The sequence below is a fragment of the Phyllostomus discolor genome, chromosome 4 (assembly GCF_004126475.2).
Source record: "Phyllostomus discolor isolate MPI-MPIP mPhyDis1 chromosome 4, mPhyDis1.pri.v3, whole genome shotgun sequence".
NCBI lineage: Eukaryota > Metazoa > Chordata > Mammalia > Chiroptera > Phyllostomidae > Phyllostomus > Phyllostomus discolor.
This window is the reverse complement of record NC_040906.2, coordinates 28,423,712-28,449,587: the sequence shown is the minus strand read 5'-3', so window position 1 is coordinate 28,449,587 and position 25,876 is coordinate 28,423,712. Positions and strand designations below refer to the sequence as shown.

The 25,876-nt window shown below is 37.1% G+C and overlaps 1 protein-coding gene across 3 annotated transcripts in view; it reads right to left on the bottom strand.

Moving 5' to 3' along the window:
• The window catches only part of TRAK2 (trafficking kinesin protein 2), a 57,975-nt gene extending 32,117 nt beyond the window's left edge, over positions 1–25,858 (bottom strand). Inside the window, exons 1-2 of one of the 3 annotated variants that reach the window (XR_004902552.1) lie at positions 25,622–25,836; positions 3,737–4,027 (exon numbers count right to left, since the gene is read on the bottom strand). Coding sequence is in view for 2 of the 3 variants with exons in the window: in XM_028508391.2 (XP_028364192.1) it covers positions 3,737–3,827 (91 nt within the window). In the remaining variant the exon portion in view is untranslated. Of the gene's footprint in view, positions 1–3,736; positions 4,028–8,314; positions 8,419–25,621 lie in introns of those variants that run through there. The other 2 variants (XM_028508391.2, XM_036023069.1) reach the window with 2 other exon arrangements.
• Between the last annotated feature and the right edge of the window lie 18 nt (positions 25,859–25,876).

The window sequence follows — 25,876 nt, the reverse complement described above, 5'->3', positions numbered from 1 at the left end:
AGATCAGTTTTCCACTGACTTTTATTAATATCTACTGGCACTATAGTTGGTCTTTCTCTGGGTTTGGTTTGAGAACTTCTATAGTAAAAATAATACCATTAATATCTAAAAATATATTGCTTAGTGTACATGTTTTTAAAGTTTAAAATAAATTTAGACAGATTTGTTATCTCCTCCTTATCAATCTGTTTAGTGCTGGTTAAAAGGGATCTGAACTCGAATAACTTATATGCTTGGGTAAAAGAAGGCAGCACACAATAACCAGCATAAGATAGTTCTAAAGAAGTAAAACTACATGTTCTCTAGTAACAGAATTTGAATTCTGTGGGAAGAATCTCCAAAATTCGGAAAAATTATATCTTAGTATATTTTCACAAGAGGTAGATATAAAAAAATTAACATATACTGGTTAACTATTAACCATTAATGTTAACATTCCACTGAAGTGTTCCTGCACTGGTACTGGACTAAGTAGTTCATTTTTTTTGAAAGATGCGGTACATTTAAAGTCCCAAATACCTTTCACATCCCTACTCACCTGCACTCCTCTAACTCCCCTCCCCCACCACATACGTATCTCTGAAGACACCTGGGCCTCTCTGCCTGTGCGTGTTTGTTCCTGGCTTTCTGTCCCAAATAATGCCCTTCATTTAGCACCTCCTAAATTTAGCTGTTTACAAGAAAGGGAAAGTTATCCCTTGTAATATGCCTAAAATACTAGGACTGAAAATAGAGAAAACACAGGATGTCACACCAACCCTCTCACTTTTTTAAGAGATCTAGTATTTCCTTTGTGGGTTGTATAAAGGAACATGTCCTAACTCTGACAAAGAACAACAGAGTGAAAACATGCCCTAAAAAAGTAACTTTCTCCTACTTGACCTTAACTTAACAATATCAATTGAATAAATCAATTACAAGGAGGATAACTATCAAACTACCCTATCTACCTAGAAGGCCATGCTGTGGCTCCATAACCACAAAGATGAGATACATTTAAAACCTTAAATACTGTTCTAAAGAGGCTCTTAGCAAGATTTCTTCAATTCTGAGCCCTAAAACTACATCAAATTCTATTTCTATGAATTCCATGTGGTAATCCAAATTTTTCCTGCCATAAATATATCTCATACAGGTTGTCAATGTAACATTTGCAGGAAGAGAAGTTGATAAAATGCATGCAGAGCTAGAAAGGACTGTTAGGCATTCAATGGTATGATGGAAATGAAGAACAAAAGTAACATTTAAAAAGCTACTATTCCCTAGAAATGCTCTTTTAATAAGGATTAATGAAATTCTATGAAAATTCAAGGCTAAAAATTCCCTATTTCTAAAAGGTAATTTAAATAATGAGAATACACAGTTTAGTAGATTAAACTACGTATCTTTCAGACGGGTTCTTCCTTTCACTTCTGTATTTCTGATAATCTACTATTTGTTACTCTCCTGGTTGTCCAATCTTAACAACCCCCTCTCTGCCATTGTATTCTTCAAATGTCTCTTTCACATGAATACTTGAGCCACCTTGCCTCCATTTAGGTGCTAGGCCTCCTCTTGTTTCTTTTGAATATGGCTTCCAAACTGGTCTAGTCTCATTATACTCAGACTTTCCTCCACATCTTCATATCTTAATTACATCACTCTCCTCCACAAGGCTATGAAGTCTGAATATCATCTAGCCACAACAGACAAACCTAATGAACAGTTGGGACAATCAGTAAAGATTCTAGAAGAGTCATGCCTACCGGTAGTACGGCTAAATTAACGCTAGAATAAAACATAGCAGGAGTATGGTCTAAGAGTGTGATCTAGAGTCCCACATACCAAAGATTAAAAACAAGCTTCAAAAGGATCCACCTTATCAATAGGTAACTTAAGGATCTGCCAAAGCAAACTTTAAGTCTTCCAAGGAAGACAACCAAATCCAAACATCTAATAATGTAATATTCATTGTGTTCATCTTTCAATAAAAAATTACTAGATACACAAAGGATAAGCAAACTGAAATCCATTAGCAATTAGAGAGTCAACAGAAACAGGCCCAGTAATGACAAAGATGAGAAAATTAGTACACATATGCTAATTACTAATATGCTCAGAGATTTAAAAGGAAAACATGACTTGATAAAAAGAGAAGCAGAGGGTACTCCTATATTTATAAAATCCCGAACAGAACTAGAGCACACTATCTAAAATAAAAAGTTCACTTGATAACATTAATAAAATTAAACATTCTCCAGAAAAGGAGGACAGTAGACTTGAAGGCACAGCAATGGAAACTATCTAAAATGAAGTACAGAGCAGAAAGACTGGGAAATAAAATGAACAGAGCATCAGGGACTTGTATCACAAGGTCGAGCAGTTTAACAGACATGCAACTGGAGTCACAGAAGAAGAAAGAGGCAAGAACAGAAAAAATATTTTTAAAAATAGTGGCCAAAATCTTCCAAATTTAATTAAAACTATAAATTCATAGCTAAATAAGCGGAACTACTCTAAACAGAATAAACACAAAGAAAACGCAACAAGAAAATCTTAAAAGCAGAGAAGGGAAATAAAAATCATTACATTTGAGGGAATGAGGCAAAAATGACCCATTGGAACCAATATAAAGCAGATGACAATGGAAGGTCATTAAAGTACATATAAAAGTCAACTTAGAATTCAGTGCCGGCGAAAACACCTTTCAAAAAAGCTGAAGAAAAGACTTTTCCAGACAAACGAAAAATCGCAACCATCTATTGCCAGCTGAACTATAGTATAAAAAATTCTTCAGGCAAAAATGATACAAGACAGATACCGATTAATTTATATGATATTCTAGAAAAAAGCAAATTCTATCTATAGTAACAGAAAGCAGATTAGTGGTTGCCTCGAGTCAGCGGTAAAGGGTGGTGAGTTCTGGGAACGAGGCAACTTTTGGGGGTAATAAAGATGTTCTACCATTCGACTGTGCTGGGGTTTACATAAGTGTATGTATGTGAAAACCAAAAGGTACATATAAAATGAGTGCACTTGAATGAATTGTCATGAAGACATCTCAATAAAGCTAAATTAAAAAAAAATGGGAAAACAACCTTTGGATTTAGATGGGTTTCATAATTTTTTTGAGTTTTAGTAAAGTAGTACTGTGCATCTACTACCTGTTATTATCCCCACCTGGTTATTCAGCAGTACCCCATACTTAAACACATTAATACACTTTCAGCAAACATAAATATCTAAACTAAAGTGAGGTAGGTTTAGAAATAGCTATTTTTAAACAGGTCAGGTTTTGTGGACCAATGAGTTTAACCAAAGTTTAGAAAACATTTTGTGTGTTCAGAGTTTTTTTTTTATTTAGTCTTGCTAAACAGGACATATAGGTCTTCACCTACATTTGTACACGCCGTGTGTCCTGATTACTCTTTATGTGCCAAGTGTTTTTGTCAGGTGCTTGCAGGGTATACAAGCACAAGCACAATTCTGTTCTTGACCTTTGGAGGTAGGAAGACCAATACCACGGTTCCTGCTGACCAAGGAAGCATCTGGTACAGCGAGTCAGACACAGACAAGGAATGGCACACAAGGCATATTTTGATAATATGGTAGGAGACTCGGGGATGAAGGAATTAAGTTCTGAGAAGAGGAGGCTGGAAAGGGAAGCCAGTGTTTCATCACAGGGATATTATACACTGGATTAAGGCATTTCAATTACATGCTGTAAGAACTTCAATATTTATTAAACTGGACTCACCAGTGATGCTCTCTGAGTCTCTGTGACTGCTGTTCATGAGGTTTTCGTCACCCGCTGGTGATGTAAAAATGGCATTCTGGGATTGATTCATGCAGGATCCTTTTTTGCTTTGGTTGAGAAGGACAGCTTTGGTATGAATTAAAGCAAAGGAAATCCATCAAGCCATTCAATAAAAAAATGGATCTGGTTGTATGGATATTTTCTTTTAACCAGATTTTTTTCTGATGAGACAAAAGATATCTGCAGCAATGAGTGCTCTCAGCTCATTATCATGCCTTGGACAGTCATAACCTAAAACAAAGAACACATCAAGGGGTTTTGAGAATCAGCATGCTCTTTAATAACAGCAGTCGAATTACCTACCATGTTTGTCATTAAGAATGCTTCCCTCATGATGCACACAACATGGTACACTTCAGAATAATTATGCTGGATGAAAGAAGTCAGACAGAAAGAGTATATAGTTTATGATTCCATTTATATAAAATTCTAGCAAATGTAAACTTATCTATAATGGCAGAAAGCAGATAAGCAGCTGCCTGGGGTTAGGGGAGGGATTATCAAGGGGCAGGGGAAAAGTTTTGAGGATGATGAATATATTCATTATTTTGATTGTGGTGATGATTTCACAAGTGTATATATGTGTCAAAATTTACTAAATTGTACACTTGAAGCATGTGCACTATAATGTGTGTCAATTAGAGTCAATAAAGCTATTTCAAAATGTTAAGATAACTCAGTGTTTGAGTTAAAATAATATATTGTGGGACCTATAATAAATGTAGAAGTAAAATGTACTACACAATTGTACAAAGGCCAGGAGGAGAAAAATGGAAATATATTGTTGTAATCTTTTATATAGCCTGAAAATAGTAACATATTGCTTGAAGGTAAGCTGTGACAAGTTTATGTATACTATAAACCCTAAAGCAACCAATAAAATAACTCAAGAATTACAGATAATAAACCAACAAAGGAGATGAAATGGAATAATATAAAACAGTGTTTCTCAACCATGGCACTACTGACATTTTGGGCCAGATAATACACTGTCATGTGCTTTGTATGGTATTTACTGTCTGACTCTTTATAGAAAAAGTTCGCCAATCCCTGATCTAGTAGTATTATACTTCAGATATCAAATAACCACCCGCCTGAATCCATGATTTCCTACATGCACTTCTTAAACAAGGTTCCCCCTATATCTACATCCTTGCAATTAGATCACTACCCCTAGAAGAATCCCAGTAAACTAAAGAACAAACTTCTTTTTATACCTCCATGTATATTTAAAGTTATTTTCGATGTCTAAGAAAGCATTTTAAAAAATAAGCCAAATTTTCTTGTGAAGAGGAGAGGGGGGGGAAAGAGAAAGGAGGAGGGTGAAGAGGGAGAGGATAAAAGCCAAGTGCCTCTCTTATGGGTCCAAACTGGTTCTTAAACAGAACTGTGGTTGTTAATCGTATTTTAACCAAAGACCATTGTGAAAATTTAATGTTAACCTTGAGACCTTCTGTGTGACACTCTGGTTCACACCAGCTGCTGTAATCTTATATTTACATTACCATTCCTATTTTCCTGTGTTTTTATATTTACATATATTACATATGAGCACATACATGCACACACACACACAAACCCTATATATATCTGAATCATGGACTCTAGGTCTTTGCTCTAGAGAATTGCTTCTAGATCAGTTTTGGAGCTTTTTTGTTAATGGTTTCGTCTTAGCTCTTGCATACAAGAACAGAGAAAATCAGGCTGAACATAGGCCTAAATCTATGTCCAGAGTCACACAGGAGGAAGCTAGGCCTCTGGGGGAATCCAAGAATCTACCCAACCTGCAGACTATAGAGCAGGTCAGGGATGATTTGGAAATATGTTCTTCCTAGTGACTCTTTAGAACTAAATAAACTCTTTGATTATGCTCTGGTCAAGATCTGAGCTCAGGAGGACTAGTCTGGAGTAGCAACTGCGAGTATAGAAAAACGTCTATAACTTGGCAAGCCTGAATTTTCATCTTATTTATTGTTTTCTGACTCTAAGTACATTATCTAACAGTTCTTCATTGTCAAGATAGGAGCTATAATTAGGTACTTACTCTTTATAGGGAGGATCAGGCATGAGGACTAAAATGCTCGTTCCCTTCAGTTTCCCCATTTCACTTGGGCCTGAAGAAGATGATGTGTTCAGCCTAATATTTAAGTTTCTGACTCAACAGCCAACTCTAAGCCCAAAATGGCTACCCTGGTTGAGTACAGAACAGATACAGTCTAAAGATTACGTCTGAATAATCTTCATAAACAGGTAAGAACTGAGAAACTGTGTCATTAATGATGAGACAAGTGCCATAAAGTGGGACTACTGAGGGAGATTATTACTGAAGCTTATTTCTTCATGGAGTCTGGCAAGGACTGCTGATAATAACATTCTTAGCTGTAACTGGTACCACTATCCATAGCACACTGGCAGTATTAGTTTCCTGTTGCTGCTGCAACAAACTACCACAGGTTTAGTGGCTAAGAACAACACCAATTTATTACCATACACTTCTGGGTGTCAAAGGATGAAATGATTTCAATGGACCAAAATCAAGGTATTGGCAGGGCTGTGCTTTCTCCAGAGGCTCAAGAAGGCCTTCCTCCATTTTTGAAGCCAACAGCACAACATCTTTAAATCTCTCTGTTTCTGCACCTTCTGCCAAATCTCCCTTTATCTCTCTCTTCTAAGGACAAATGTGATTACATTTAAGGCCTGATGGGATAATCCAGGATAATCTCCCCATCTCAAAAATCCTTAATTTAGCCTCTTTTGTAAAATCCCTTTTATCATATAAGTAATAGTTACAGGTTCAGGGGATGGGATCTAGGTATCTTTGAGGACCATTATTCACCCTACCAACAGTGGTTAAGAACACAGATTCTGGAACTAGACTGCTAATATCTGAACCCCATCTTCACCACTTACTAGTTGTATGACCTTGGACAAATTACTTAACCTCATTTCTTCATCTGTAAAATGGATCTAATAATGAGGTCTACCTTATGAAGTTGCTATGGAGATTAAGTGAGTTGAGAGAGGAAAATAATAGCACCTACCTCAGAGGGTCCATCAGGGAATTACATCAGTTAATACATGTGAAGCTCTTAAAACAACACTTTAGAAACAGTAAATATTATGCAAATATTACTTATTTCTATTACTTCCAGTTAGTACTATTTCATCGTCAGTATTGTTATTGTACTTTACACAAGGTTAAGCACAATGCAAACCCTACTCTTGACTCCTTCATGGCAGCTTCCCTCCACATCAGAAGTCCCATTTACTTCCTGCCCTCTGACAAGTGACACTTAGAGCCATTAATCATTTTTGTTCTACTCTGATACATGAATAAAGAGAAAGCATGCAGAATCAGAGTATTAAATGTAGCAGAAACTAAACTCTGGCAAGCCAAATAACACATTTTCAGTGTCTTTCCTACTCTGTATACACATATTCTAAGTACTTCTTTGAGTACCATCTACTTTCTATGCTGGATCTCTAGTCACTCCTTTTAGGAACAACTTTGCTGCATTTTTATAAAACATTCAGTCAAGCATGCATTATTAACAAGAAGCCAGCTTTTGTAACTTGCATACATTTAGGAGAAAATGAAGTAAAATAGCCAAGTGACTTATTTTAATAAGAATAAGACTTTAAAAAGAACAACCAAGACGTGACATTGATATAAATATTGCTGGCAGAAAACAACATGGTGAATAACTTAGTTTAGCCTAGCCATGGAAACTAATGGTCAACAGTGAGGGCCTAAATATAGGCTCTGCGCCTTAAAAAAATCTTGCTACTTCCTCAACACATCCTGGTCAAAATAGCCTTCAAGAAAGACTAAAATAACTCAGGGAAACTTGACAGGGGTGCAGGTGTACAGTAAAATTAAAGTTTATTGCACAAATAATACTTTAGGGATTAATTTAAAATACATGTTGGCTGCTGATCACGATACACAAGTAGGAACAGTGCCAATCACCAACTCCAGCAGCAGCCTTTTTAGGCAGTGGCAGCCCTAATCCACACAAAAAATAAACTGTGTAATTTAAAAAATAAATGTACGTTGTCCCTACATTAAATAATAAATTTGTTATAGAGACACACTAATTTTAATGTCTCTGGCTACATCAAAGTTATACTAAATACATAAAATTAAAAAAAAAACACACAATAATTTTAAAACCAGACACTGAACCACAGAAGACTACATGATGGCTTCAGTGTTAGGAGCTGAAAAGAAAGAAAAGTGGGGAGAAACCACCAACAAAACCCACCCTGGAGAGTGAGCGGCAGACCTGACAAAGGCCGAGACCAAACACCAACCCCAAGCCCAGGTGGGCCAACGAGCCGCAGTACGCCACACTGGCTACACTGAGCACAGCTATTCTACCAGCAACTGTGAAGTGCATCCCGAGGAAACAGGATTTCTGCCCAGCAAATATTTTGCCTCTCTTTATTTAGTACCATTCAATGTAAGGGTTAGTAAGGTTTTCAGAATATGAAACATATGGAGGCAGTTCTACTTACAAACAGGTTGGATTCCAAAGGCAGCAAAATCCACTAGTTTAAAAGCCCAAACTGTGAGTGAAATTTAGCCTTAGAGGGTCCGTGTTTTCTCCTGATATTTTGGACATTAAAAAAAATTGCCCTGTTATGTTTAAAATGAACTTTTGCTGAGGTAGGCAACCCCTCCCTGCCATAATCTCTACCAATGGGAGAAGGGAGGGAACCTCTGGCAGCTAAGGAATCCACATCTGCAGATTAGAAAAGGCCTCGAACCCATGGTGCCAACTGTGGTTTTTGATAAATTCCCACAGCTGCACTTCCATTCATTGTGCTTAGCTGTTAAGCTCCTGAATGCCTAATTTTAACCTTCACCTTTGACTAAAAAGATATCCCCACTTTAACAATGATCCTCTGCTAAAACCATTTCAGACATTCGCCTGCCTTCATCCTTGGCCGACTGTCGATTGCACAGATACATTTTTTTTCATTCTTATTGTCCAATCATTTATTTAATATGTGTAATTTTCTCACCTTCACTTTTTACATTATTTCTACTTTTATAGAAATCAATTTATCATAGCCCCGCTTTTAGAGAAAAAAGTTTTGTAATACCTATAAAATACCTCAGAGCTATACACATGTAAAACAAACATACCATCAATAACAGTGGTGGCTGAGTTGAAAATGACCATTTGTTGGTGAATGGTCATTTAGCAGAGCTGAATCCCTTGGTTTGGAGCATCCTTTATCCTTATCCAGAAAGTTCATAAATTACTACCCTTCCACACTGTTAGCAGCTCTAGCTCTCAAAGAGCACATGCTCTTATAAAAAGTATGCTATATATCTCATCTGGGGCTGCCTCCTAGCAATAATTCAGGAGTTCTAACAATTATTCTTACCTAAGGTAACCCTTTCGTGGCACTATCTACTTACTGGTCTTAGAGAAACTCACAAAAATTTCCCCAAACAAAAAGCCCATGGTGGGAATGCAGGCCAGTGCAACCATTCAAAGAAAGCATTGGAAACTATGCAGTTGAATTAGGTACATGTATACCCTAAGACCCAACAACTGTACTCCTGGGTATATGTACCCCGAAGAAATTCTCATATCAGCCCTCGAACAGACATTTCTGAGATTATCGCCTGGATTTTTGTTTGTGATAAGTGAGGGCCTACTCCCTGGAGAGTTGATAGGCAAAATGAGCAACATAGCACAAAGACGGTCCTAAGGGAATAACACAAGAAGCAAATAAGAAAGATACCACAATGCCATTTATATAAATTCAATTTTTGTGTGTTATATTTATAGACATATGAAAATGCTTGTCTTAGGTGGAAGGAAGTGAGGAGGAATTTGGAGCAAAGTATGGTGATAAAAGGGAAATTTTAAAAAGCTATGGAAATTCACTGGTTTTTTTTTTAGCAGCTATGTATTATATAATTATTGCATCTCTTCAATCCTTAAAGTCTGATCACCAACTTGGATACAGAAATATTTGCTAGAGACAATCTATGAAGAACTAGCAATCTCAGCAATGCAAACTATGTGGACACAGTTCCTGACAATTTCTTAAAAAGCCATGTTGCTTTACATTACTACCTAGCTCCTCTAAAGCAGTATACTTAGATTTCAACTAAGGAAATGGTAAAAAAAACAAAAAAACAAACAAAAAAAAACAAGTGAGATGAAGCTTCGATGTTGATATTTTCAGGTGTTTGGTTATCTCATAAAAGCTTTGAAGGGAAAATGTTTAAGTTAAAAAATTACAAAAGTTTAAAAGTGGTATATAATAAACAACACGCTCAACTGGAAATTTTCATTCAATTTCTCTCTTTCTCTTTAAAACACACAAACACATGCATGTATGCACCTTTGATTCTCATTATAAATAAGGTAATATGTTCATTACAAAAATTCAGGCAGTATAATATGGCAGATAAATATGAAGCACAAATGAAAGCCAGTTGTAATTTTTTACCAGATGTCACTGGGAAGCAGAATATTAACACAGTGTTTATCAGCCTATTCACTTATCCTTCCGTATCAAGGTATTATCAATATGTGCCATCAATGTGCATATAGCACATTATTATGTGCTATAATATTTAGAATATACAATTATATAATCACTGATAGTTTCCTTTAGGGACTTTATAAAAATGAACAGGTTATTCATTCACTTTAAAACTCAAGAATCAATAACAAGGGTCAGTAAACTTTTTTGTAAAAAGGCAAGTAGTAAATATTTTAGGTTTTGCAGCCATATAAGGCTTCTGTTGCCTTTTTTTCCCCAACCCTTTAAAAATGTAAAAAACATTCTTAACTATCAGAACTGGCTAGATTTGGCCCACCTATAGTTTCTTGACCTCTAGTCTGTACCCTAAATCAGAGATGTCAAATTCATTTTCACCAGGGGGCCACATCAGCCTCGTTGCCTTCAAAGGGCCGGATGTAATTTTAGGACAGTATAAATGTAACTACTCCTTCACTAGAGGCAAGGAGCTCACTGGGTAGAGACAAGGTACAGGCCAGATAAAGCAAGGTAGAGGGCTGGATTTGTCCCAAGGGCCTTGTGTTTGCTGCCTGTGCCCTAAATCATGGTATTTTTGCATCACAGAATAAGACTACAACAATATTAAACTCTTACAGAAAATACCACAAATAGCCAAATAAGAAACATCAACATCTTTTCAAAACTACTTCTAGACAGGAATTCCATCTTTTGCGTTTCAAACTTGTTTCTAGAAAAGATCCTGACTGGCTTAGCAATATGAAAATCAAAGCATATTATTATTTGGCAGTCAAAATAATTTAGTGATGCCACATAATATAGTTTAGTCAAAGAAACAGAATAGAAAATAGTTCAAAAATACTAAATGCAAACCTCAAAAGGGTAGTAGACTTCAGCTTCACATTCACAAAATAGTCTTGATTTATTTCACTAAGAGAAAGAGCAGCTTGATACTTAAACCCTATCTGAAATTCTGTATCCTTTTAAGAGAGCACTATCTCCTCCGAACCCTCTGGCCAAAAGGTTACAAAGTGTTATAAAGTATATTCAATCCTGACATTGCAAACGCTTTTAAGATAGGGTTTTCCTGTAACTTCTAAAGAATGGAGACTCAGTTTAATATGAACTATTTAAATATATGTATGAAAGTTTGATAAATGGAGAAAATAATAGTTACTTAAAGGATTATCATTATCAAGTTATATCAAATAAGGTGCACATTTCATCATCTTAATATAGGACAACAGAGCTCCTCTGAGGAAAGAAATGTTTTTGTTTGGGAAAATACATGGAAAACCCACTTATGGTGGAATGTGAGGCCTGTAGCATCAAAGGAAAAGCCCAAATCCTCTGCATCAGACTAGGGAAGTCATTGTTTGTCTCTGGAGAGGGAGAGAGAGAAGGGAAGAAAAAGAAGTCCCATCCAGATGGCAATAGCTCAGAAGCCACAAGAACACCAGGAATTTGCAGAAATCTTACGGAGGGTTTTGGCTTCCTTGTAACATGAAACTGAAGGTTTAAGACAACTTTTTAGTATTTAAAGTCTGGACACTCAGCTGACTTTTGGGTTGCTGACATATTAAAATATCTGCTCACAAGAGCAGCTGCTATCAACAATTTATATTCCAGGATATTAACAAAATCATAACTATTATATTTTAAAATATTTTTAAACATAGATAATTGTACTGCAATAACAATTTAAATAAAATTGAAAAAAAAAAACCTAAAAAAAAATAGTAATCATCCATACAGGCTCTTTTGAATCTGTTTTGCTAGAAATTTTCATGAGGAAAAAAATAAAATAAACTAAACATAGAAAATTATGCCCTTTTAACTGAAGTACTGGATAAAAAAGAGGGTAGACAATTACATGTCTTCAAAAATGAGTAATGCAGAGTACATGGCATTATAGAGTCTGTGGACTTTCTGCTCTCTTAACCAAAAATGGGGAGGAGTGTGACTTGAGCAGAGGCATTTTATACAATAGATTCTGTGGGTATTGAAGTACGTACTATACTTCTAGGACCAAAAAATTCTTTCCCACCAAATTAGAAGGCACTGTTTTTTTCACTGTTGACTGAAATTTAGGTAGTAAATTAAATCAAGAGACACCATCACCTAAAAACTACAAAACTTCACAGATTAAGAAATAAACTGGGAGGGGGGTAAAAGGGGCTAAATGGCAATAGGGAAAAAAGGACACAAACTGAACAGATGTAATTATGCTGGCCAATTTAAGATTACTGTGCAAATCTGCTCTTCAGGATTTATCTTCAAATCAAATAGTTAAGAAGACCCCTTGAAGCAGCACTTTCACATGCCAGTAAGTACAAATTTTAAAAAATATTTTAACAGGTAGAAAGTCTATATCTTCATTTCTTTTTGTTACATATAACAATCAAGTGTACACATGCTTTTGCTGGCTTATGAGGATGCTAAATCTTTGTTATTTTAAATTTATAATACTTAAAGTTTTCAGAAGTAGAAGTTTCCAAAAGGTGCCAAAAGAAAACTGTAAGCAATATAGCGCTTCAGATCAACAAAGTAATCAGTGGCACCAGCACTTGCAATCTTAAATGACCAGGAACAGGGTGTAACTCTAAATGGGAGCAAGTGATGTCAGGGTCGAATGTTTATTATATAAACATATTTATAAACACATATAATTCTAAAATGACTCTAGAACTTTGTATATCTAAGATATGTAACCATTTTAGTAATATAATTTTACTGGGCAAAAAAAAAGTGTTCAAATTATATTATGGTTGAGACATAAAACTCATTATTTTCCAAACCAGTTGTCACAATCAATTCCACGACTTCATGATAAAGTTGCCTTTTGAGGGAGAATTGCCATGTAATGAATGATTTTGGTTTGCTAATGAAATTCAGGAACCAAATAAGAACATAAAAATGTTGAGATATGGGTATTGGCTACCTGCTATTTAGGAGATGATTAAGATTCTTAAATAAGCTTGATGGGTCCGATAACTAGGTGGCTGATGAAATTTAGGAATCTACTCTAATTTTAATAGCTGGTATCCCCTGTTCTTTAGGATTTTATCATGGGCCCTATCCTTTCTCAGAAATCTCATTTACTTCAAAGGCCTTATTTTCTAATTATGTGATAATTACTCCCAAAATCTCTAACTTCAGTCCAAATTGGCATTTTCTGACTTTAAAATGGAACTCTCGACATCAACTTACAGCTAATACCATAAATTTACCACATTCTAAACTGAACTCATTATCCTCTCATGAAATGTTTTTTTTTTGCTTTACTAATTAGCTAATATCTATCATCAATTCACCTGATCAGCAAAGCTAAAAACCTTAATCATCTTTCTTCTCCTCAATCCCTGCATTCCATGTAGTTACCAGTTACTGTCAATGTATTTTCCAAGCCTCTTGCTATGGCCTTAACCAAGCACTCCTCACTGTCCCTGGCTACTGCAACAGCTTCCCACCTCAGCCCTCATTCTCACTCTAAGCTACTGTGGTTCTTGGAATGCATACTGCTGACTCAGCCCACCCTTCCCCATCCCCTTAGCTTCAAATGTCCTCCACCTCTAAATGCACACACAGGAAAATACCTTCTGGTAACTTGGTTTCTCACGCACATTTTCCTATAAGGGAAAAAATATACTAACCATGGGAACCAAAACATGTGGTCCATCTGATAGTTCTACTGTATTTTAAGGACAGGCACTCTGGCCTATTTATCATTCTTCAGTGAATTTAATTATTGCATCAACTGAGTACCCAGAGAAAACTTCAGTTTCTAGACCTGAACAACTGAAGAGACACCACTACCCTGTGAAACTTTTCCTGAATTCTTTTGACACTGAGAGCAAAAACCGAAACCTCTTTGTTAAATTCATGACTTTACTGTACAGTATGCCCAATAAAACTATTAGCATTACAAAGTTTTCTGAGACTGGCTTACAATTGATAATAAGGACAGAAGAGTTCTGTATTTCAAATGGAAAATACACGATAGAGAAACAGATTCTCAATTCTGTTCCTAAATCAGTCTTTCCTAAACATAGCTAACACTTGAGAGAACACTTACTATGTGCTAGGTATTGACTTTCTTCCTCTCCCATGAAATGCTTTTGCATTATGTATATGATCCTCCCCTCATCCTTACAACAACCCCATGCTGTGGGTATTACTGTCACAGTTTTATAGACAGAGAAGACTGAAGCTTAGAGGTTAATAAGAACCAAGCTACTAAAAGCCAAGAAATCAAACCCAGCACTTCTTCCACAGCTGGAGCCTCTCACCTCTGAGCACTATGGGGAGAGACTGAGAGTGTGGGGGACTGGAAGTGTCTGTGGTTTGAAAAAGTCTCAGAGATAATTCTAAAACAATCCTATCTCTCCACTCCATTTTGTAAAAATCACACATTGATTACTGAAAGAGGATAAAAAAGGCAAATAAGCCCTCAATTTGTTTTTTAAAATGTTTTATTTATTTATTTTTAGATAGAGGAAGGGAGGGAGAAAGAGGGGGAGAGAAACATCAATATGAGAGCAAACCTGCAACCTAGGCATGTGCCCTGACTGGGAATCGAACCAGCAGCCTTTAGCTTTGTGGGATGACACCCAACAAGCTGAACCACACCAGTCGGGGTGCTCCCTATTTTTTTTCTCATGTGGCTTATATTAATGTTTTCTTTTAGAAAAAAAATGAGTCATCTAATCTCAAAGTTGGCTCTATTTACAATGAAGCAGAGTGATCTGTGTTTTTATGTTTAGTTTCTTTAGTAAGACAATTCCAAATCTGAGTTTGACTTTGCCATTAAATGAGAATAATGGGGAAAAAAGTTTAAGTTGTTGAATTATGTGCTTTAGGAACAGCTGTACAATCTCAGAGATGTTTTAGCTGGCTTCCAGTCTCTTCCTTTATTCCTTCAGACAGAGACTGCTCTTTCTTAACCAACAAACTTCTCTTTGTTTTATTTTCTCAACAGTATTGAGAAAATACTGATAATATAGATGTATTACTGTAAATGGGGAATAATCCTGTCACTTGTTCTCAGCTGCTAGATATAAGTGGAATACAGATCAAAACAAATTTTTGTTGCAATAAATTAAGTCCACCTATATCATAGTATCTTGCAAATGCCATATATTCAATAAATATCTGTTAAATGAATAAATCCATTGATAGGTTACATTCTTGCAATTTCTAGTAGAGACAAAAACAAGACTACACGAGAAACTTCATTGTTAGAGCATTTGAAAATTGAAGGCTTTCTTAGCCCAATTTACAAAAATCTATACAGGCCTCTCATGGGTTTCAGTAAGAGATGTGAGTGTATGTATGTACAGGGCTGTACCAATTGAGCCCATCAGTGACAATGAAGTTGCAAACATTCTCTGCGGAGATGTTTCTGAAAACACTGTGGCAAAATCCACCAAATCTTTAATTCCTGCCCCTGCCCCCATTTTCTTATTTGAAAAAAATTGGTAGTAAGATGTTTCTCTACTAAAGTTAAGACATGGTAATGACAAAAGTCCAACAAACTGCTGGGAAGAGGGGTAGAGTCCTGAGATAGAAAAGACTGACCGAAGTTGATGACTCAAGGTCATTATGATGACTAAGCAATTACTGTATAATATAATGACTATAGTAGTATCCTCCAAGATTATAAGATTTTAAAGAGCTCTTTTTCCCTACACTAAATCATCTCAAATTACTATTTTTTTTTGAGATTTTAAGCCCACTTCTAATTTTGTTTTCTGCCTCACTGTGAGGCAATCAACCATTACACTTTACTATTACCAGTGTGCCTCTCCCCTTTCTAGTCTGCTGTTAGCTGAGAAGCCAGATAAGCAGGTTATCAGAGAGTCCAGAAGGTGTCTGCTTGAGGCTGAACCTTAGGATCTGTTTTTCTGACCCTTGGCTGGTTCCTCAAGTACCTTTCTTTCATGCCTCCAGCACTAGGGATTTAGCTGGCTTGCTTCTCTTCTTTGGCACTGCTGCCAAGTGCTTTTCTCAGCTGGTGATCTTCTCCCTAGGCTGGTTATGAATACACTTTGTCCTTTCTTCACTGTCTCCCAAGAAAAGTGTTAAGCCCTCCTCTTTTGTGGGACTTTAACTGTTAATTGTTATAGAGAAATGTAGAGCACATTACAAACATGGAAAAAATTAAGAAACCTTAAAATTTTTCATGTGATTTTGTTCCTCAATCAGTGTTTACAGACTCCCCTCCTGAATGCTCCCAGAATGTTGATGTGCTCACTGTCTTCCTCACTACACTGTGAGCTCCTTGAATGAAGGTATCTTATTTTTTTATGCCCCAAACTTAAAGACAGCTGACATAGAGTAGGCCAGCAATACCTTCTTAACTACAAAATTAATGATTTAAAATGTCAATACATGGAATTATAGAATAATTTTAAAAACAAAATTGCTTATTAACACATTTCAGTCCAACATCAACTAAATGAATTGCCTTGAAAAACAAAATCTTAAGGCAAAAATGAATATTTGAAAGAAAATGTTGTTTTTGCTTTATGAAAAACTGTATGAGTTTGCTGTTAAAGTGTGATTTATCATTTTTACAGCAATAACATGAGACCTACTTTTTCCTGTAATAACTAAAAAGAAGTGGTGGTCAATTTCATAGGAGAACAACAAATGAATTTTTGACTCACAGCTTAGTTTTATCATGTCTGCCACTAAGAGCATTTGCAGCTGTTTATGAATTGCATTTAAAATTAAGTCCCACATCAAATAAGAAATGAACAAATATCTACTTTAAAAACTCACAATGGCTTATATAAGTCTCTTTTGCAGTCTTTCGATTTTTGTGACTAAAAATAAAACAGTGATTAGACTACTACTAGCTAAAAAGATGAGAATAATGGGGAAAAAGGTTAAGTTGTTGAATCACGTGCTTTAGGAACAGTTGTACAATCTCAGAGACGTCTTAGCTGGCTTCCAGTCTCTTCCTTTATTCCTTCGGACAGAGACTGCTCTTTCTTAACCAACAAACTTCTCTTTGTTTTGATTTATACCACTGGCCTGAATAACCCCAAAGCACCACACACAACATGCCTGTGACTGAAAGCAATAAAACAGAAAGCAGAGCTTTCGGTGCTTGGACCCCAAACCTGTACCTTACATAAGTGATGAATTTTTAAGTCCAATTTCTAAGGTGACAAGCATTTGAAATATGAAGAGGTAGTTAAGTTCTCCTGAAAAGGTCACAGAACCACCTGAATGGGATTGTTGCAAACTCAGCCATCAACCGGGGCCTCACACCACAGGCATGCCCCCAACTGTCCTCTTAAATGTCCTTTTCTGAGACAACTCCATGCCATGCCATTCTCGCTCATCTCTGAACCTCTGTTCTCTATTCCATTTACTCTCATTCCTCCCATCAATAAATCCACAACATCTATAGTTAGTCTTCTCTCCGAACTCTGAGAATTAATTACAAACATAATCTCAATCTTGCACTTGCATGCTTATTGATGGGAGTGCAAATTAGCAATCCTTTTAGAAGACGGGTGGATGGAAGACAGAGGGGGGAGAGAAACTTAAGTTTTCATAAAATATACCTTTCAATTTTTCTACCATGTGTATATGTCCACCCAGTAAAAAAAAATAATGAAATATGTGATGATAATTAAAAGTCTCTATTCCTGCCTTTTCTAGACCTTGCTCCACTGGTTATCCCTTATCCTCCCCCAGCTTCAACCTTTCCCATGGCCTACTGTCATGTTCAAAATCGTCCATTTCATTAAAAGTAGATAATAAAATCTCAAAAAGCTCCATTCCTCAAGAAGGCTCCCCCTCTAACTACTGCCCTCTGTTCTGTGCCATGCTTCTATAAGGCTTATTTACGCTCATTCTCTTTTCCCCATCCCTCATTCGTACCTCAACTCCATGGCGACAATATCAATCTTCCTGAAACCACTTTCCCTTTAGTCACCAGTGGCTCCTGCTAACCAAGCCAATAATACCTTCTTGGTTATTATCTTATGGCATCTCTGGCCCATTATTATTGATGACTCCCTACTTCAACTTTCCTGCTGTGGCTCTCTTACAATGAATACTTTCTCAAATCCTTTCATTGGATCACCAAGTTCCTTCCCCTTGATCTGTAATGTTGGTATTTCCCAGAGTTCCAATTGCGACCACAGTCTTTATTGTTCCTGTTTTTCATTTACCTTTCTGCAAACCAGCCATTGCCACAGATTAAACTACTTCTTATCACTCCCAGTCTGGCTCTAGACCAGCCTTCTTCCTGAGCGCCACAGATTTCTCACAGGCTGATTATGATCCCCTAAACTGACCCACTGAACAGTAGATGCCTGCTTTCTCTCACCTTGCTACATCAAGCCTATTACCAAATTCTGTGCGGGCAAATGCCAGTATGTATCTCAAATTTACCCACTTCTCTTCAAACCCTCTTCTACCATCCTAATTCAAGTCATCGTCATCTCTTAGACTATGATCCAACTCCTAACAAGATGTCATGTTAATCTCTTATTCCTCTCTATTCTCCATAAGGTGACAAGAATCATGTTTTTGAAACTAAGCTCCCTTTAAAAAATTAATCAAGGGTTCCCATAAAACCTTGAATAAAATCCACACTTCAAATCGGTCTACAAGGTCTGGCCTAGTCTGGTCTCTGACGACTCATCCTTCTTCTTGCAACACTCTCCTCCTTGCTCGGCCACAAAGACACAGATCTTTTGTCATTCCTTTTTTTTTTTTTTTAACATTTCTTTATTGTTGTTTAAGTACAGTTTTCTCTCTTTCCCCCCAAAACCTCCCCACCACCCCAGCCCTCCCTGCCTCCTTCCCCTGTTTCCACCCCCCCCCCCCTTGTTATTGTTCCTGTGTCTTTTATAATTGTTTCACTTTCTCATCACACTCTCTTATCTCTGGGCCTTTGTAACTGTTTACTGTATCTGGAATACTCTTCCTTCCTGTTCTTTACATGGTAATTACGTCTTACCCTTCAGGTCTCAGTTGAAAAGTCATCGTAAGGGAGAAGTTACCAGTCTTCTGTAGTCTCTTCTGTAGGCTCTAAAGTAGCCTCCTCTGCCATCTTAATTGTCTAACTCAGAATCTAATTTGTTTCTGTTACAACATATACTACAATTTACTTCCAGGAAGGAAGGGGGGGAATGCTCTCTTTTTCCTTTCCTTCTCCTTGCTGATCAGAATGGCAATGTAATGGCAGGAGCTCAAGCAACTCAATAAATATTTGTTGTTGAACTATCAATTGAACTGGTGGGCAAATTCTTTCACCATTAACATGCATAATTTATCAACTCCATTGTTACACAACATGGTGTAACACCATTAAGCCCTACTTTATTTGAGCCATTCCTTCCTTCTTTGTGACTTGTCAGAAAACTTTCTGAAGAGAAGAAACTCAAAGTATGGCAACCACCAACAAAGATATATAGGTAAGTTTCAAAGACCTCAATGATCTTTACAACATGAATTAGTTCCACCTCTATACCATGAGTAGACTTTGATGCTCATTTTCTATGCATGAATAAACCATAATACAGAGTAATCAAATAGGATATGCCCACAGTTACTTGAGTCCACAGTAATAAAATCAGAACATTACATATTAAGAAGTTATAAAAAAATTTTTCAATAAAATGACCTCAATTAACAACCAGTCAATCAGCTCTTTATTGGACAGCTTTCAATGCCTCTTGAATTAAATTAAAAATACTGAAAGGAGATAAAAAATAGGCCTCTGCCCTATGGGAAATTTAAGATTTAAGAAATCTAAGAGCTAACGGCAAGAGCTCTAATGATCTCTATGATTTACACTCAATCTAAGATCTGATAATCTAAAGAAATCTAAGAAAATAAGATAACACCACCTGATTTATTAAATATTTAATGAGTATTATAACAGAACTGTTCTGTCCTGATAGTAGAGTGTTATGTCAGAACTTAATACTCTATGTCAGTAGAGGTTGGGTGAAGCTTTTTTCTAAGTGAAGTGGTCTAGCTTCACATAGGAGTAAGATTTAGGTGTGTTCCTCAAGGATGGAAAGATTTGGATAGTGAGAATGGGGGAATCTGGCAGATAAAGACAAAATAAAAACAGGCCCCAAAGCAAACAGCAGACAGTCAGCTTGGCAGAGTATACAGGCCAATTTAAGTGGGAATGATTTTGAGGAAAGTACTTGGAGCTTTAAATTTGATTAGCTCAGATTAAGAACTCTAAATTTGATCCAACAAGGAACAAATTTCTAAATGGAAAGTGACATTTGAAAAATAAATTTAGAGTCAGAATAGAGGATCAACTTCAGGAATGGAGAGAGTACAGACAAAAATTACAGAATTTTATCATAAGGTGAATGGAAAGTGATCTGGGAAACAGTGAAGACAGCACTTGTTACTGATGAGCTGGGACTAGGTGAACTTTAATCCTCTCTTAAAAGATCATTACATTTAGTATACATCTCAATCAACTGACTTAAAACCTCACAATTTTCCTTGCTCCTCAATCCCTAAGAGTTCTCTTTCCCAGACATCTGCTATTTTCCTAGCCCCCAAACTGGCTTCTCCAACCACGCAATATACTCCAGCCAAAACAAAGAACTGTATTTACTACTCTCCTAGACACATCAAGAAATTCCCAATCCTGTAACTTTATTCATGCTATTGTTTCTACCTTTAATGTCCTCTTTCTCTCCAAAGTCTAGCCATTCTTCACACCCTAGTTTAAATGGGCATTTTTCCACCAAGCTTCCCAGAAGGCCCAGTAATCATTGCTTTTCAATACTCTTGTCTAAAACACTTTAAAAAAAAACAAAACTTATGATTGTTCCTTACCTCTCCTGATAAACTGTATACTCCCTATGGGAAACATACCCGATTTATTTTTGTATTCCTCCCTCCTCCTTTCATAGGTAGTTGAAGATCTTAATAATATATGGTAACAGCAGAGTATAATGGCTAAGAGGACAGACTCTGAAGACAGGTAGCTTGAGTCTGGGTCTTAACATTGCCATTTTTCAGCTATGTGACCATGGGCAAGTTATTGGATCTCTCTAAACTTCAATATCTATATGTATAAAATGGATATAGTAATAGCAGATATTTCATTTGACTGTCAGAGGACTTGGATTAGAACAGTGCAAGCACCATAAAGGTGTCTATTAGGTACAGTAGAAAAACGATGAATATACTGAGTGCTGAGTAAAGATCTATTTATGAAAAGCAAAATGTCAAAAGCAAAGCTAGTCTCTAGGTACAAAACACGTATATACAAATTCTTCCTAAATCTTATCTATGCCCTAAAGGTTAGCTGTGCCCTTTAAAATCTTCCTTAACAATGGTTCTGTTTTAGTTTGACATTTGACATTCTAAGAAAATATTTAGTTCAGCTTCTTGTGGCAATAGACACCTAAATTGGTATCCTTGCCTCCAGTCTTATTCCCTTTAATCTATCCTCCACAAGGTTCACAGAGTAACCTTCCTAAAACACAGATCTAATGTTTTTCCACTGCTACAAACTCTCTTCATCTCATTCCCTTAAGATAAAGATTAAACTGCTTAACATCTCATACAAAATTGTCCTAACATGGCCCCAGCCTAGTTTCCAACTTCATCTTTCAACACTTCTTACCACAAAACCTAATTACCTGGACACACCTAAAAGGCTTGTTTGTCATTTCGTTTGTCTAAACATCCCTGTATTAATCTGCTAGGGCTGCCATAACAAAATACCACAGACTGGATAGTTTATGCAACAGAAATTTATTGTCTCCCAGTTCTGGAGGCTAGAAGTCCAAGATCAAACTGTTGAGAGATTTGGTTCTCCTGAGGCTTGCAGATGGCTATCTTTCCCATGTGTTCTCAACATGCTTTTTCTCTGTACACATATTGCTGGGGCCTCTTTTTGTGTCCAAAGTTCCTCTTATAAGAACACCAGTCAAAGTAGATTATGACCCACTCTAAAGGCTTCCGTTTAATTTAATCACTTCTTTAAAGGCCCTATCTCTAAACATGGTCACATTCTGAGGTCATCTGGATTAGGGTTTCGACATTTAACAAAAGTTTTGGGGGGACGGAATTCAGCCCATAACAACCCCTTCTCCTTTTCTTGGTCCAGGCTAATTACCATTTGTTTTTCCAAACTGGCCCAAGCCTTCCCACCCCAGGAAGATTTCAGTGCCCTTTCTCTGTGTTCCCACAGTTCTTCTGTATGGTGGTGTCTCATGCTGCTATCCTATTACCACACTATTGTAATTGTCTCTTTCCCTGTTCAGACTGTATTTCTTAAGAGCAGAGACTAAATCTCTAGCACTTAGTACTTAATCTGGTTTCTTGTATGTATTTAATAAAGATTTGATTATTGAGAGAAAGTATAAAAATCCCATGAACTTGAAGAAAGGCAAATGTGGGCTCAAATCCTAGCTCTACCATTTAATTATCTTGTGGCTTTGGGCAAGGCACTAAATGCTGAACTTCTACATAAGGTAGTTGTTCAGATAAATGACTTACTTATAATAAAAAACATCTAGTTGTGGAGTTGGCACTCAGTAGGTTCTCAGTAAATATTAAGAGTAAAGATTCTGAGATGCCCGAATTTGACACCCAGTTCTACCACTTAGTAGCTGAATGGCCTTGGGTATGTTAACTTATCCTCCGCTTCAGTTGCAATAGTTCATCTTTTTTTTTTTTTATGGCTGAGTAGTGTGTATGTGTGTGTTTGTGTGTGATATCTTCTTTATGCAATCATCTGTGGAGGGACACTTGGGTTATTTCCATGTCTACACTATTGTAAATAATGTTGCAATGAACACAGGGGTACATATATCTTTACAAATACCCAGAATAGGGATTGGTGGGTCACATGGTAGCTCTAGTCTTTGAGGAACCTTCATACTGTTTTCCATAGTGGCTGTACCAACTTACATTCCTACCAGCAGGTAATGAGGGCTCCCTTTTCACCACATTCTCTCCAACACTTACTTGTCTAAATGATAAGAGCCATTCTGATGGGTGTGAGGTAGTCATTTCACTGTGGTTTTGATTTGCATTTCCCTTACAGCTAGTGCAAGTCAGATGGAAAAGAACAAGAACCAAGAACCATGTGATTTTAGTCACATGTGGGATATAACACAAAAACAAACGAAAAAACAAAACAAATTCCTAGACACAGGCAACAGAGTGGTGATTGCCAGAGGGAAAGCGAAGTGGAGGGAGGACAAAGAAGGTATGGGGGGTTAAATACAAGGTGATGGAGAGATACTAAACTTTGGGTGGTAAACATACAACAGAGTATACAGATACTGTATTATAAAGTTGTACACTTAAAATTTATATAATGTTACTAACCAATACATATAATTTAAAAAAAGCACCTCATGTATTTCTGTAAGTTAATCTAGGTAAAACATTTAGATGGTTATCTAACACATAGTAAGCATTATACATGTTTTCTATTATTTCATGAGCATGGCAGGTCTGAACAAATATGACTGGAAACCACGAATAACTTAGTTCTTTCAATACTAAGTCATTTAAAATATATTACTTTAATTCCTCTGATCTCTTACCAATTAAACAAGGTGGCAACTACAAAGGTTCAAAAATTGGTACAGATAACAGAGCTCAAAATAAACATGAAATAATATATCTGTCTCTTTCCTGATACTGGTTGGTAGGTAGGTAGGTAGGTAGGTAGATAGATAGATATTGAGTAAAATTTTTAAGAAACAAGCTTTTCTACTCTTAACATCTACAGATATTAAGCATTTTCAGTGGAGAATAACACTCCTTGGCTCATATTTTCAACTGCAAATTCACTAAAACTTTGAACCAGAAAGGACCCTTGAGATGAAAAATTTAATCCTACATTTTACATAAGTAAACTGAAAAGTGCTTGGTCTGGAAAGCACTTTTAGGGTCTTAATGAGCAACCCTCTGGAGACAGAAATCACAAGCAGAGAGAACAACTTGTTCAAAAGCACTAAAGCAGGGGTTTGGACTTACTGTAGATGTCCAAAGTGTAGAAAACAGTATTGGGAAATAATACTGAATAATGCCTTTAAGATAATTTCTGAAGTAGATACAAGTTACTTGACCTGTAACTTCGAAGCAAGGCAAATCTTGGTTTGAATATCCAATTATTGTCTTTGAGCCTCAGATTTAGTGCCAAAGAGTTATTACAGTGATTAAGTGAGAGAATGTATGTAAAGCTCCTAAGTGGGGTGCCTGGTAGATTGAAAGTACTCAAATGTTTGTTCTTTCCCACCCCTTCCATCATATGAATAAAAACCTGTAAAGTAACAAAACAGTGTCTTTCATAAAATGTATGCTTGCTGAATCTGAGACTTGTTGCACATTACTTAATTTTAAAACTAGAAAGCTGGATGAATGTTGAGACGATAAAGTATCTTCATCCCTGTCCTTTCTTACCACCAACTGTCCTTCACAATTTGTTCTGAGGTGTCACGTCACCACCATTAGCATGCCATTTGGAGACCATTATAGCTCAGGCATCCAATTTTACAGCAGCGATTTGAAGGTCGAGAAAAAAATTACTGAAATATATATTTTTTAAAAACTGAAGGAGTCCATTTCATTTTATTCCTATGGTCCATTCCAGCTTGATGAATTGCCAGTGAACGCTTACTGTTTTGTTTTGTTTTGTTTTGTTTTCCCTACGGCGCAGAAACTACAGGTTTAAATGAAAGGGTTCTGAGCAAGTAACTGAGTTCACCACTATTATGACCTAGAAATCTTTTAAGTGTTTGAAAGGTTATCTTTATGCCAGCACTAAAAAGGACACCTGCCAGTATCCATTATTTGCGCTTGAAATTCAAGTCAACCGTTTCTTTGAAAAGAAGTGTGGTATCTGCCTCAAAATCAATCCCAAGAAAAGTCCAATTCAACTCAACATAGAAAGAGCTCTTTCCAATACCCTCTCCTCTCGCTCACATCACAGATGGCGACCGAGGCTTAAGGTTTAACCGCCAGACACTAAAGCCGTTCTACTCTCAATGTTGGGGGCTTCGATGGATAATGTCCCGCTGGGGATAAGAATGCTGCCAAACGTCAGAAGTGGGGTGCACCCGGAAACCGGGGCACAGTGCCCATCACTTCGCACCCACACTTGGGAAACAAACCATTTCCCGGGTCGGGGAAACGGTGAGACCCTGCCCTCCAGTATCTAGCCTCGGGCTTGGGTGTCCGTGCGTGACCTCGGAGGACCGGGGAAGAACGCGGGTTGGGAGGGCTCCTCTGTTTTCAAGGGAAGCTGGCAAGGGCAAGTTCGGGTCGTGCACGGGGAAGGTTACTCACAGCAATGGCTCGGAGTCCTCCGCTCCCGTTTCCTCAAGGAAAAGCTTCTAAAGCGGCGGCAGCCTCAGAGTTGCAGCCGAGCGACTGCCAACGCCTGGAACCGCCCGGGCGTGGCTGGGAAGGGCGGGCGACTTCACATCATTATTCCGCGACTTCAGTTCTACAGCGACACCGGGTCAATGGCAGTCACTAAGCATCTGGAGAAGAGCAAACTAGCCCCACTCTCCCAGCAGCCCCCACGGCAAGAGCCTACGG